General features: G+C 43.6%; 1 protein-coding gene across 1 annotated transcript in view; it reads left to right on the forward strand.

The window, feature by feature from the left end:
* phf2 (PHD finger protein 2) overlaps window positions 1-14,875 on the forward strand; it is a 158,241-nt gene that overhangs the window by 55,766 nt on the left and 87,600 nt on the right. Inside the window, exon 2 of the mRNA XM_070895324.1 lies at window positions 2,230-2,315. Coding sequence (XP_070751425.1) covers window positions 2,230-2,315 — 86 coding nt within the window. The remainder of the gene's footprint in view (window positions 1-2,229; window positions 2,316-14,875) is intronic.

The raw sequence follows: 14,875 nt of genomic DNA on the forward strand, positions 1-14,875 counted from the left end.
AGGTTGCTGACCCTTTGTCAGAACTCCTACTGGAATTAAGCATGTATGAACACTGGGTGAGGCCAGAATTGGGCTCGGTTGTGAGCCCTCAATGGGTGAATAGCCTGCTAATATTCATTGTTAAGACGCATGCATGAATAATGGATACCTGGCTGAGGCAGTGGAGGCCGACTGGTGCCCGAAGTTAATGTTTCAGTGGGGTTGGGGAGACAAAGCATTGCAAAATTAAAAAAAGAGGAACAGTAATTTACTGTGGACATTTTGTTGCACTATGCCATGAGCAGGCAGCAGCAAATGAGAGAGGGAAAAAAATGGTTCAGTTTATTTGGAGCTGAGGTGATTTTGCTGTCTGCATCTTACTTGTAGCTACAATGCTAGCCATCCCAGCTCTCCTGAGCATTTGTTTTATTAACTATCTCCTGCTAGTCCAAGGTAGGTCAAAAATTCTTATAGCTGTTCTATATTATTGAGCTAAAATGTTGCTGTTATTAGCTTAGATTATCTCCGAGAGGTCATTGTATACAGGTATTTTTCCTTTAAGCGTGTTGTCTAAGTTCCTTTGTTTTTCTTTTTTCTGTTTCATTGATTCAAAAAGAAGTTTGTTCATACTAGTAGGAAAGTCAGTAACATTTTAAAACTTGTTTAATATTATAATAGTGAACTACTAACTACATTCATGGCTATGCACATAATGATTTTTGTAGGTAACTATTTCAATTTTGCATTCTTATACTTAATGGCTTGGAGCTTCCGCTCAATTGCGCTTTATTTTTGTTGCGCAATACTTTTGAAATCGGCATAACTGGCGCAAACGATCGCAAATTGTTAATATAATTTGCTTTCGGCTCCACTCGAGTTTCTGCGATATTTTACAAGCATCGCGTCGGAAGCAGGCCTCGCCCATAAAATTGGCTACGCCCCCGGGGTGAATTCATTGCCATTGGGAGTTCCCGCTAATTGTGCTTGTTTGTAGGCCTTCAGGGAGGCTTTAAAAATGAAGCTGGTTCTTTTGAGCGTAAGGACACCAAAAGGTATGTTTTAAAAGCTTTTAAATGTGATTTTTGTTTTAATTTACTAAGAAACTGACTAATGTACCCCAAAATCTGTGGAATTCGCTGCCTCAGAGAGCTGGGTCATTGAATACATTTAAGACAGAGATAGACAGTTTCTTAACCGATAAGGGAATAATAAGGGGTTATGGGGAGAGGGCAGGGAAGTGGACCCGAGTCCATGATCAGATCAGCCATGATTGTATTAAATGGCGGAGCAGGGTCGAGGGGCTGGATGGCCTACTCCTGCTCTTAGTTCTTATGTTCTTATGTAATGTAACTAGAAAATAGTTTTATATATTTTTAAAAGCGGATTTCAGTAATTTAAAATCGGGTTACTCAGAAGTGGAGGATTGGTACTGTGATTAAAAATGCTTTTTTTGTGATAAAACTGTTTCAGCTATTCAAACTTCACCAAGTTACCACTTTTAAGTATATGAAGGAACATTTTTTAAAGCAAAATATAAAAAAAGATATGTTTTATAACGCTGCTCGATTGCGCTGGCTCATGGCTAATTTTGCATTCGGCGATATGCAAATGAGTTTGAGCGGAAACTTGGGGAGAAAAGCACTTTTCAAAACGGGCGCAATTTTGGATGCAATTTGTGATGGAATTGGCAATTGCGACTTAAGTGGAAACTCTCTCCCATGATATACTATCAAGTGGCACATTTGAGAGACACAACAGTATGTCCCGTTTGAAAAATGGATAAAATCAATAGAACAAGAAATGGGCGTGTCCCATAAAGGATGAGTGATCCCCCTTCTTCAGGCTTCTGCCTGGGTGGTAAAGTTGAAAATTACCCCCATCAATCACCTGTCACTTGATTTAACTTTGCATTCATCTATATACATCATGATCCAGCTGACTTGGTCCATAGTAGTGAGCCTTTTCACCAGATAATCAGTGCGTAGGGTTGGAACATGTGGGTGAATCAGGAATTAAGGGGAGGGGGCAAAAAAAATCTCCAGGTATTTAAGCTTTCCCAGTCTTTGATGTGAAACCTTTTTTATTAAACTGAATCTGTTGTGAATCTGCATTCGGTAAAAATATTGCTTTATTTAGGTTAAAAATGGCAAAAAGCTGCAAACATTTAAAAATTCATAGACAAATAATTTTTTCAGATTAAATGCAGCTTTTCATAAATATAACACATCTTTATATTTGGAATGATTACAGCTGTGTTGGCGTGGAAGAGGATGAGGCACCAGATATTGATATATATCACTGTCCAAACTGTGAGAAAACTCATGGCCAGTCTACGAGTAAGTTGCTACACAACTGGATTTTGTTAGAAGATAAAAGAGTAATCAGTATTCTCTTATGTTCGTGCGTCTTGCCATAATACTTTTAAAACAATGTTTGCTATTTGCTATGTCTAAAAAAAAATGTTGGAATACATGTTTTGAAAAGTTAACTGTGTAAATAATTTGACTGTTGTCTCATAAAAGCTCTTAGAAACATAGAAAATAGGTGCAGGAGTAGGCCATTCGAGCCTGCACCACCACTCAATGTGATCATGGCTGATCATGCAACTTCAGTACCCAATTCCTGCTTTCTCTCCATACCCCTTGATCCCTTTAGCCGTAAGGGCCACATCTAACTCCCTTTTGAATATATCGAACAAACTGGCCTCAACAACTTGCTATGGTAGAGAATTCCACAGGTTCACAATTCTGAGTGAAGAAGTTTCTCCTCATCTCGGTCCTAAAGGCTTACCTCTTATCCTTAGACTGTGACTCCTGGTTCTTGACTTCCTAAACATCGGGCACGTTCTTCCTGCATCTAACCTGTCCAATCCTGTCAAAATGTTATATGTTTCTATGAGATTCCCTCTCATTCTTCTAAATTCCACTGAATATAAGCCTAGTCGATCCAGTCTTTCTTCATATGTCAGTCCTGCCATCCCAGGAATCAGTCTGGTGAACCTTCGCTGCACTCCCTCAATAGCAAGAACATCCTTCCTCAGATTAGGAGACCAAAACTGTACACAATATTAAAGGTGTGGCCTCACCAAGGCCCTGTACAACTGCAGTAAGACCTCCCTGCTCCGATATGCAAATCCTCTCGCTATGAAGGCCAACATGCCATTTGCCGCCTTCACTGCCTGCTGTACCTGCATGCCAACTTTCAATGACTGATGTACCATGACACCCAGGTCTCGTTGCATTTCACCTTTTCCTAATCTGTCACCATTCAGATAATAATCTGCCTTCCTGTTTTTGCCACCAAAATGGATAACCTCACATTTATCCACATTATACTGCATCTGCCATGCATTTGCCCATTCACCTAACCTGCCCAAGTCACCCTGCAGCCTCATAGCATCCTCCTCACAGCTCACACTGCCACCCAGCTTAGTGTCATCTGCAAACTTGGAGATATTACATTCAATTCCTTCGTCTAAATCATAAATGTATATTGTACATAGCTGGGGTCCCAGCACTGAACCTTGCGGTACCCCACTAGTCACTGCCTGCCATTCTGAAAAGGACCGGTTTATTCCCGCTCTTTGTTTCCTGTCTGCCAACCAGTTCTCTATCCACATCAATACACTACCCCCAATACCATGTGTTTTAATTTTGCACACTAATCTCTTGCGTGGGACCTTGTCAAAAGCCTTTTGAAAGTCCAAATACACCACATCCACTGGTTCTCCTTTCTCAACTCTACTAGTTACATCCTCAAAAAATTCTAGAAGATTTGAACATAAGAACATAAGAACATGGAACAGGAGTAGGCCATCTAGCCCCTCGAGCCTGCTCCGCCATTCAACAAGATCATGGCTGATCTGGCCGTGGACTCAGCTCCACTTACCCACCCGCTCCCCATAACCCTTAATTCTCTTATTGGTTAAAAATCCATCTATCTGGGACTTTTCAGAATGGCAGGCAGTGACTAGTGGGGTACCGCAAGGTTCTGTGCTGGGGCCCCAGCTGTTTACACTGTACATTAATGATTTAGACGAGGGGATTAAATGTCGTATCTCCAAATTTGCGGATGACACTAAGTTGGGTGGCAGTGTGAGCTGCTATGAGGCTGCAGAGCGACTTGCATAGGTTAGGTGAGTGGGCAAATGCATGGCCGATGAAGTATAATGTGGATAAATGTGAGGTTATCCACTTTGGTGGTAAAAACAGAGAGACAGACTATTATCTGAATGGTGACAGATTAGGAAAAGGGGAGGTGCAAAGAGACCTGGGTGTCATGGTACATCAGTCATTGAAGGTTGGCATGCAGGTACAGCAGGCGGTTAAGAAAGCAAATGGCATGTTGGCCTTCATAGCGAGGGGATTTGAGTACAGGGGCAGGGAGGTGTTGCTACAATTGTACAGGGCCTTGGTGAGGCCACACCTGGAGTATTGTGTACAGTTTTGGTCTCCTAACCTGAGGAAGGACATTCTTGCTATTGAGGGAGTGCAGTGAAGGTTCACCAGACTGATTCCCGGGATGGCGGGACTGACCTATCAAGAAAGACTGGATCAACTGGGCTTGTATTCACTGGAGTTCAGAAGAATGAGAGGGACCTCATAGAAACGTTTAAAATTCTGATGGGTTTAGACAGGTTAGATGCAGGAAGAATGTTCCCAATGTTGGGGAAGTCCAGAACCAGGGGACACAGTCTAAGGATAAGGGGGAAGCCATTTAGGACCGAGATGAGGACGAATTTCTTCACCCAGAGAGTGGTGAACCTGTGGAATTCTCTACCACAGAAAGTTGTTGAGGCCAATTCACTAAATATATTCAAAAAGGAGTTAGATGAAGTCCTTACTACTAGGGGAATCAAGGGGTATGGTGAGAAAGCAGGAATGGGGTACTGAAGTTGCATGTTCAGCCATGAACTCATTGAATGGCGGTGCAGGCTAGAAGGGCCGAATGGCCTACTCCTGCACCTATTTTCTATGTTTCTATGTTTCTATGTTGAATACATTCAATGAGCTAGCCTCAACTGCTTCCTTGGGCAGAGAATTCCACAAATTCACAACCCTCTGGGAGAAGAAATTCCTTCTTAACTCGGTTTTAAATTGGCTCTCCCGTATTTTGAGGCTGTGCCCCCTAGTTCTAGTCTCTCCGACCAGTGGAAACAACCTCTCTGCCTATATCTTGTCTATCCCTTTCATTATTTTAAATGTTTCTATAAGATCACCCCTCATCCTTCTGAACTCCAACGAGTAAAGACCCAGTCTACTCAATCTATCATCATAAGATAACCCCCTCATCTCCGGAGTCAGCCTAGTGAATCGTCTCTGTACCCCCTCCAAAGCCAGTATATCCTTCCTTAAGTAAGGTGACCAAAACTGCACGCAGTACTCCAGGTGCGGCCTCACCAATATCCTATACAGTTGCAGCAGGACCTCCCTGCTTTTGTACTCCATCCCTCTCTCAATGAAGGCCAACATTCCATTCGCCTTCCTGATTACCTGCTGCACCTGCAAACTAACTTTTTGGGATTCATGCACAAGGACCCCCAGGTCCCTCTGCACCTCAGCATGTTGTAATTTCTCCCCATTCAAATAATATTCCCTTTTACTGTTTTTTTTTCCCAAGGTGGATGACCTCACACTTTCCGACATTGTATTCCATCTGCCAAACCTTAGCCCATTCGCTTAACCTATCCAAATCTCTTTGCAGCCTCTCTGTGTCCTTTACACAACCCGCTTTCCCACTAATCTTTGTGTCATCTGCAAATTTTGTTACACTACACTCTGTCCCCTCTTCCAGGTCATCTATGTATATTGTAAACAGTTGTGGTCCCAGCACCGATCCCTGTGGCACACCACTAACCAGCGATTTCCAACCCGAAAAGGACCCATTGATCCCGACTCTCTGCTTTCTGTTCGCCAGCCAATTCTCGATCCATGCTAATACATTTCCTCTGACTCCGCATACCTCTATCTTCTGCAGTAACCTTTTGTGTGGCACCTTATCGAATGCCTTTTGGAAATCTAAATACACCACATCCATCGGTACACCTCTATCCACCATGCTCGTTATATCCTCAAAGAATTCCAGTAAATTAGTTAAACATGATTTCCCCTTCATGAATCCATGCTGCGTCTGCTTGATTGCACTATTCCTATTTAGATGTCCCACTATTTCTTCCTTAATGATAGTTTCAAGCATTTTCCCCACTACAGATGTTAAACTAACCGGCCTATAGTTACCTGCCTTTTGTCTGCCCCCTTTTTTGTCAAGCATGATTTCCCTTTCATTAATCCATGCTGACTTGGACCAATCCTGTCACTGCTTTCCAAATGTGCTGCTATTACATCTTTAATAATTGATTTCAACATTTTCCCCACTACTGATGTCAGGCTAACCGGTCGATAATTCCCTGTTTTCTCTCCCTTTTTTAAAAAGTGGGGTTACATTAGCTACCCTCCAGTCCATAGGAACTCATCCAGAATCTATAGAATGTTGGAAATGACCACCAATGTATCCACTATTTCAATGATACTGTATGATACTGGGGTCTTGATGTTCAATAAAGAGGTACCAGAGACTCTTCAGTAATTCATTCCCATGATGTGATGGTATGAATACATGGAACCCATGTTGCCATCAATGTACTTAATTTCTCCCTCACCTCCATCTTTGTCTTTGGTGCTCTTGTTCCAATAAAGTAAATCATGTTTCCCCATCGCTATCGCAAACCCTGCTACAGCCCCCATCTCCGCTCCCTTGATTCTGACGGGTGCATATGCGAGCATACGTGGTGCAGCCAGTCATCCATCAGCTATATCAAGCTTTTACTGCGCTTGCTCAGCCAGCTAGCCAGAGGTCTTGTCGTCCTGAAATCAATTATCGCGATCCTACTGCTGCTGTGGCTAAAAACAGCCGAGACCAGGGATTGAATCTAGAACCTGTTTGGAGTCACAGTCTCCCTGTAAAAAGACTGTGAAATAAAATGTCACAGCATGAATTTAAACTAATAGAGTAAAATAAGAAGTGTCCCAGGGTTATTTCAACCCCTAGAACCTGCAATCACTTAACAGATTGATGTGGTATGCAACAGAGGGACATAGGAAGGTACAGGACTGGAAAAAACTCAGCAGTTCATCTGGCTGGCCCCCAAAATTCTGTTGTTTTCTTACTGATTTTCCATCAGGAGGCATGTTATTCAAGAAACTGTCAAATAAATCTTCGCAGAGGATTTGAAAATCCAAAATGTTTTCAGACCACTGAAAAATTCTGAGACTTTCCCATTGGCTGTCCCAGACTGTAGTATCATATTTACAAAAGGGAAGAGAATTTTCGATCCCTAAACTGTCCAATCTGCTTGAAGTTCTTTAAATGGAAATTGTCAGAGAGATGGCCTTAGTTGACTGTTGCTCGTGACTCACTGTGGCCTATAGAATGCCTACCACTTGAAAACATAGAAAACTATTTGGCATTGGTTTCAGGATAGGAATAAAGATCCTAGCACAGATAGGATCCTTCAGAGGCTCTCGCATCTGATGAAGATTTAAGACCCAATTCCATGAGGATAAATGCAACAGCTACATCTGTAACAGTTACGTCTACGTTTGAAGGAAGATTGAAAAGTAATTTTTGACATTTCCAAAAAATTCATCTGGAAAACCTACCCTTTTGATCCTTTAATCCAGCATCCTTGGATCTGAATCTGGCATTGTATAAATTTATGCAGTCTATTTTTTGAACCTTTGATTTAATGTGTAGTAAATTTCTTATCATGGAACATTGGCATTCTAATGACTCTTGTGTCAGGTCGGGGAGGGGAAAGGATTGTTGAATTTCATGATGTGCATCACCTACTTCATCTGGCATGATGTAAAAGTGCTCATCTTAAGTTTATGACTAAGATGGCAGCTACATTCAATTAGGTTCAAGATGTTCGTTTTCCAGAAGCAAAGGGTAATGGTTGACGGGTGTTTTTGCATCTGGAAGGCTGTTTCCAGTGGGGTTCCACAGGGCTCAGTGCTCGGTTCCTTGCTTTTTGTAGTATATATTAATGAGTTAGACTTAAATGAATGGGGTATGAAAAAGAAATTCACAGATGACACAAAAATTGGCTATTTGGTTGATAGTGAGGAGGAAAGCTTTAGACTGCAGGAAGATATCAATGGACTGGTCAGATGGGCAGAAAACTGGAAAATTGAATTCAATCTGGAGAAGTGTGATGTAATGCATCTGGGGAGGTGCAACAAGGCAAGGGAATACACAGTAAATGGGAGGTGTGGAGGAATAGGGGGACCTTGGAGTGTATTTCCACAGATCCTTAAAGGTAGCAGGACAGGTCGATGAGGCAGTTAAAAAGGCATAAGGAATGCTTTCCTTTATTAACCGAGACATAGAAACATAGAAAATAGGTGCAGGAGTAGGCCATTCGGCCCTTCGAGCCTGCACTGCCATTCAATAAGATCACGGCTGATCATTCCTTCAGTACCCCTTTCCTGCTTTTTCTCCATACCCCTTGATCCCTTTAGCTGTAAGGACTATATCTAATTCTCTATTGAATATATCCAATGAACTGGCATCAACAACTCTCTGCAGTAGGGAATTCCACAGGTTAACAACTCTCTGAGTGAAGAAGTTTCTCCTCATCTCAGTCCTAAATGGCATACCCCTTAACCTAAGACTATGTCCCCTGGTTCTGGACTGCCCCAACATCGGGAACGTTCTTCCCGCATCTAACCTGTCCCGTCCCATCAGAATCTTATACGTTTCTATGAGATCCCCTCTCATCCTTCAAAACTCCAGTGAATAAAGGCCCACTTGATCCAGTCTCTCCCTGGAATCAGTCTGGTGAACCTTCGCTGCACTCCCTCAATAGCAAGAACGTCCTTCTTCAGATTAGGAGACCAAAACTGAACACACTAAGGGTCACTAAGACTCTGTACAACTGCAGTAAGACCTCCCTGCTCCTATACTCCCTTAGCTATGAAGACCAATGTACCATTTGCCTTCTTTACCGCCTGCTGTACCTACAGGCCCACTTTCAGTGACTGATGAACCATGACACCCAGGTCTCGTTGCACCTCCCCTTTTCCTAATCTGCCATTCAGATAATATTCTGCCTTTGTGTTTTTACCCCCAAAATGGATAACCTCACATTTATCCACATTATATTGCATCTGCCATGCATTTGCCCACTCACCTAACCTGTTCAAGTCACCCTGCAGCCTCTTGGCGTCCCCCTCACAGCTCACATCGCCACCCAGTTTAGTGTCATCTACAAACTTGGAGCTATTACAATCAATTCCTTCATCTAACTCATTAATGTATGTTAGATCTCTTAATTTCCAAAGAAATATGAACTCCGATTGTAGTTTTAATGTCTCTTTATTTTGGCAGCAATAACAAGCTCTTGGCTTTAAGCCAGGTCTTTGCCCTTCTGAGACCACATGGTCAAAATGGCTGTACTTATACCTGGTGCAATTTACAGAAAAGAACTCGCCTTCTTTGACCTTATTGGCTCATTTGATAATCTTTTAACCTTTAATTGGCTCGCTACCCAAAAGTCCTAAAATGTCAAGTTGATTGATGACTTAATTCAACATGCTGAACTGCACGTAGCAGCTTTGACTTGGGGGTCTGTGAATTTTCACAGCCTGTCTAAATGCAGCGTGTTTGAATTCTCTATCAATGTATATTGTAAAGAGCTGGGGTCCCAGCACTGAGCCCTGCGACACTCCACTAGTCACTGCCTGCCATTATGAAAAGGACCCGTTTATCCCGACTCTCTGCTTCCTGTCTGACAACCAGTTCTCTATCCACGTCAGTACATTACTCCCAATATAATGCAATTTTGATTTTGCACACCAATCTCTTGTGTGGGACCTTGTCAAAAGCTTTTTGAAAGTGCAAATACACCACATCCACTGGTTCTTCCTTGTCCACTCTGCTAGTTACATCCTCAAAAAATTCCAAAAGATTCGTCGAGCATGATTTCCCTTTCATACATCCATGCTGACTTGGTCTGATCCTGTCACTGCTTTCCAAATGCGCTGCTATTTCATCCTTAATGATTGATTCCAACATTTTCCCCACTACTGATGTCAGGCTAACCGGTCTATAATTACCCATTTTCTCCCTCCTTTTTTAAAAAGTGGTGTTATATTAGCTACCCTCCAGTCCATAGGAACTGATCCAGAGTCGATAGACTGTTGGAAAATGATCACCAATGCATCCACTATTTGTAGGGCCACGTCCTTAAATACTCTGGGATGCAGACTGTCAGGCCCCGGGGATTTATCGGCCTTCAATCCCATCAATTTCCCGACTAATAAGGAGATCCTTCAGTTCCTCCTTCTCACGAGACCCATTGTCCCCTAGTACATTCGGAAGGTTATCTGTGCCTTCGTGAAGACAGAACCGAAATATTGGTTCAATTGGTCTGCCATTTCTTTGTTCCCCATTATAAATTCACCTGAATCCGACTGCAAGGAAGCTTCGTTTGTCTTCACTAATCTTTTCTCTTCACATATTTATAGAAGCTTTTGCAGTCAGTTTTTATGTTCCCTGCTAGCTTCCATTCGTACTCTATTTTACCCCTCTTAATTAAACCCTGAGTCCTCCTTTGTTGAATTCTAAATTTCTCCCATTCCTCAGGTTTGTTGCTTTTTTTAGCCAATTTATATGCCTCTTCCTTGGCTTTAACACTATCCTTAATTTCCCTTGTTAGCCATGGTTGAGCCAACTTCCCCGTTTTATTTTTACTCCAGACAGGGATGTACAATTGCTTAAGTTCATCCATGTGATCTTTAAATGTTTGCCATTGCTTATCCACCGTCAACCCTTTAAGTATCCTTTGCCAGTCTATTCTAGCCAATTCACACCTCATACCGTCGAAGTTACCTTTCCTTAAGTTTAGGACCCTAGTTTCCGAATTAACTTTGTCACTCTCCATCTTAATAAGGAATTCTACCATATTATGGTCACTCTTCCCCAAGGGGCCTCGCACAACAAGATTGCTAATTAGTCCCTTCTCATTACACATCACCCAGTCGAGGATGGCCAGCTCTCTGGTTGGTTCCTCGACATATTGGTCTAGAAAACCATCCGTAATACACTCCAGGAAATCCTCCTCCACCGCATTGCTACTAGTCCAATCAATATGTAGATTAAAGTGGTCCATGATTACTGCTGTACTTTTATTGCACACCTCCCTTATTTCTTGTTTGATGCTGTCCCCAACCTCACTATTACTGTTTGGTGGTCTGTACACAACTCCCACTAGCGTTTTCTGCCCTTTGGTATTCCGTAGCTCCACCCATACTGATTCCACATCATCCAAGCTAATGTCGTTCCTTACAATTGCATTGATTTCCTCTTTAACCAGCAACGCCACCCTGCCTCCTTTTCCTTTCTGTCTATCCTTCCTAAATGTTGAATACCCTTGGATGTTGAGTTCCCAGTCTTGGTTCTCCTGGAGCCATGTCTCAGTGATGCCAATCACATCGTATCCGTTAACTGCTATCTGCGTAGTTAATTCATCCACCTTATTCTGAATACTCCTCGCATTGAGGCACAGAGTCTTCAGGCTTGTCTTCTTAACACACTTTGCCCCTTTAGAATTTTGCTGTAATGTGGCCCTTTTTGTTTTTTGCCTTGGGTTTCTCTGCCCTCCACTTTTACTATTCTCCTTTCTATCTTTTGCTTCTGACTCCATTTTATTTCCCTCTGTCTCCCTGCATAGGTTCCCATCCCCCTGCCATATTAGTTTAACTCCTCCCCAACAGCACCAGCAAACACTCCCCCTAGGACATTTGTTCCAGTCCTGCCCAGGTGTAGACCGTCCGGTTTGTACTGGTCCCACCTCCCCCAGAACCAGTTCCAATGCCCCAGAAATTTGAATCCCTCCCTTATGCATCTGAGCTATCCTGTGATTCCTACTCTGACTAGCACGTGCCACTGGTAGCAATCCTGAGAGTACTACTTTTGAGGTCCTACTTTTTAATTTAACTCCTAGCTCCCTAAATTCGTCTCGTAGGACCTCATCCTGTTTTTTACCTATATCATTGGTACCTATATGCGCCATGACAATTGGCTGTTCACCCTCCCTTTTCAGAATGTCCTGCACCTGCTCCGAGTCATCCTTGACCCTTGCACCAGGGAGGCAACATACCATCCTGGAGTCTCGGTTGCGGCTGTGGAAATGCCTATCTATTCCCCTTACAATTGAATCCCCTGTCACTATAGCTCTCCCACTCTTTTTCCTGCCCTCTTGTGCAGCAGAGCCAGTCACGGTGCCATGAACTTGGCTGCTGCTGCTCTCCCATGATGAGTCATCCCCCTCAGCAGTACTCAAAGCGGTGTATCTGTTTTGCAGGGGGATGACCACAGGAGGACCCCTGCGCTACCTTCCTTGCACTGCTCTTCCTGTTGGTCTTCCATTCACTATCTGGCTGTGTACCCTTTACCTGCGGTAAGACCAACTCGCTAAACGTGCTATTCACATCATTCTCAGCATCGTGGATGCTTCATAGTGAATCCACCCGCAGCTCCAGTGCCGCAATACAATCTGTCAGGATCTGCAAGCGGATACACTTCCCGCACACGTAGTCGTCAGGGATACCGGAAGCGTCCCTGAGTTCCCACATGGTACAGGAGGAGCATAACACATGTCCGAGCTGTCCTGCCATGACTTAACCCTTAGATAGAACATAAGAGCCGGGAAGTTATGCTAGAATTGTATACAACACTAGTTAGGCCACAGCTTGAGTACTGCGTGCAGTTCTGGTCACCAGATTACAGGAATGATGTGATTACACTCGAGAGAGTACAGATGAGATTTACCAGGATGTTGCCAGGACTGGAAATTTTAGCTATGAGGAAACATTGGATAGGCTGGGGTTGTTTTCTTTGAAACAGAGGAGGCTAAGGAGAGATTTAATTGAAGTGTATACAATTATGAGGGGCCTAGATAGAGTGGATAGGAAGGACCCATTACCCTCAGCAGAGGGGCTAATAACCGGGGGAATAGATTTAAAGTAGTTGGTAGAAGGATTAGAGGGTGGTGGGGGTCTGAAACTCACTGCCTGAAAGGGTGGTAGAGACAAAAACCCTCATCACATTTAAAAAGTAATTGGATGTGCACTTAAAGAGCCGTGACCTACAGGGCTACGGAAACTAGTGCTGGAAGGTGTGATTAGGCTGTGTAGCTGTTTTTCGACCGGCACACACACGGTGGGCCGAAAGGCCTCCTTCTGTGTCATAATCCTTCTCTGATTCTATGGGTCCGAAATTGCCCCCTGCCGAAAATGCGGTGTACTTGCCCTGTTTCAGTTGTTTTTACTGGCGCGGTGGATATGGTGTCCTCTTGAGCAAAATTACGCTCTTTGGTCTTTTTGTCCAGCAGCCCGGAAGTCGATCAAATACTTTGTGTCTTCACGGAAGAAGACACAAAAAATCTCCCGGAAATACTGGAGAACTATAAGGGTCTAGCGAGAATGAGGAACTAAAAGAAATTAGTAATAAGTAAAAAAAAAAAAATAGTACTGGAGAAATTAATGGGATTGAAAGCCGATAAATCCCTTGGCCCTGATGGCCTATATCCAAGGGTTTTGAAAGAAGTGGCTACAGAGAGAGTGGATGCATTGGTTGTCATCTACCAAAAATCCATAGATTCTAGAACGGTTCCTGTGGATTGGAAGGTAGCAAATGTAACCTCGCTATTTAAGAAAGGAGGGAGAGAGAAAATGGGGAACTACAGACCGACCAGTTAGCCTGATATCAATAGTAGGGAAAATGCTCGAATCTATTATTAGGGACATAGTAACAGGGCACTTCGAAAATAATAATAAGATTGGGCAGAGTCAACACGGATTTATGAAAGGAAAATCATGTTTGAGAAATCTGTTTGCGTTTTTTGAGTTTGTAACTAGCGGAATAGAGAAGGGGGAACCAGTGGATTTGGATTTTCGGAAGGCATTAGATAAGGTGCCACACAAGAGGTTATTAAACAAAATTAGGGCTCATGGGATTCAGGGTAACATATTAGCATGGATTGACCTTTTCTCCCGTTTTCACAATTCTCGCTCTACCTGGACCCCTCCCTCTGGCCTCTTAACCTCTCTCGACCTCTTCAATGCAAACTGCCGACGGGCCATCGGTCGTCTCAATTTCTCTGCTCCCCTCACTCACTTCAACCTACCTCCCTCTGAACTTGCAGCACTCCGCTCGCTCAGATCCAACCCCAACCTTGTCATCAAACCCGCTGACCAAGGTGTGCTGTTATTGTTTGGTGAACCGACCTCAGCCTTGCAGAGGCTGATCGGCAACTCTCTGACATCTCCTCCTAACCCCCGCCACCCCTCGGACCATGATCCCACTACTGAACATCAAGCCATAATTTCCCAGACCGTCACTGACCTCATCTCCTCCGGAGATCTTCCCTCCACAGCCACCAACCTCATAGTTTCCCAACCCCACACATCCCGCTTCTACCTCCTTCCCAACATCCACAAACAGGACTGCCCCGGTAGACCCATCGTTTCAGCCTGTTCTTGCCCCACAGAACTTATTTCTTCCTATCTAGACTTTATTTTCTCTCCCCTTGTCCACTCTCTTCCCACCTATATCTGCGACTCCTCCAACGCCCTCCATCACTTTAACAGTTTTCAGTTTCCCGGCTCCAACCGTCTCCTTTTCACCATGGACGTCCAATCCCTCTACACTTCCATCCCCCACCAGGATGGCCTGAGGGCGCTCCACTTCTTCCTCGAGCAGAGGCCCAACTAGTCCCCATCCACCACCCTCCTCTGCCTGGCTGAACTTGTTCTCCATTGAACAACTTCTCCTTTAACTCCACTCACCTCCTCCAAATTAAAGGTGTTGCTATGGGAACCCGCATGGGTCCTAG

This window comes from Pristiophorus japonicus, chromosome 12 (assembly GCF_044704955.1).
Source record: "Pristiophorus japonicus isolate sPriJap1 chromosome 12, sPriJap1.hap1, whole genome shotgun sequence".
Taxonomy (NCBI): domain Eukaryota; kingdom Metazoa; phylum Chordata; class Chondrichthyes; family Pristiophoridae; genus Pristiophorus; species Pristiophorus japonicus.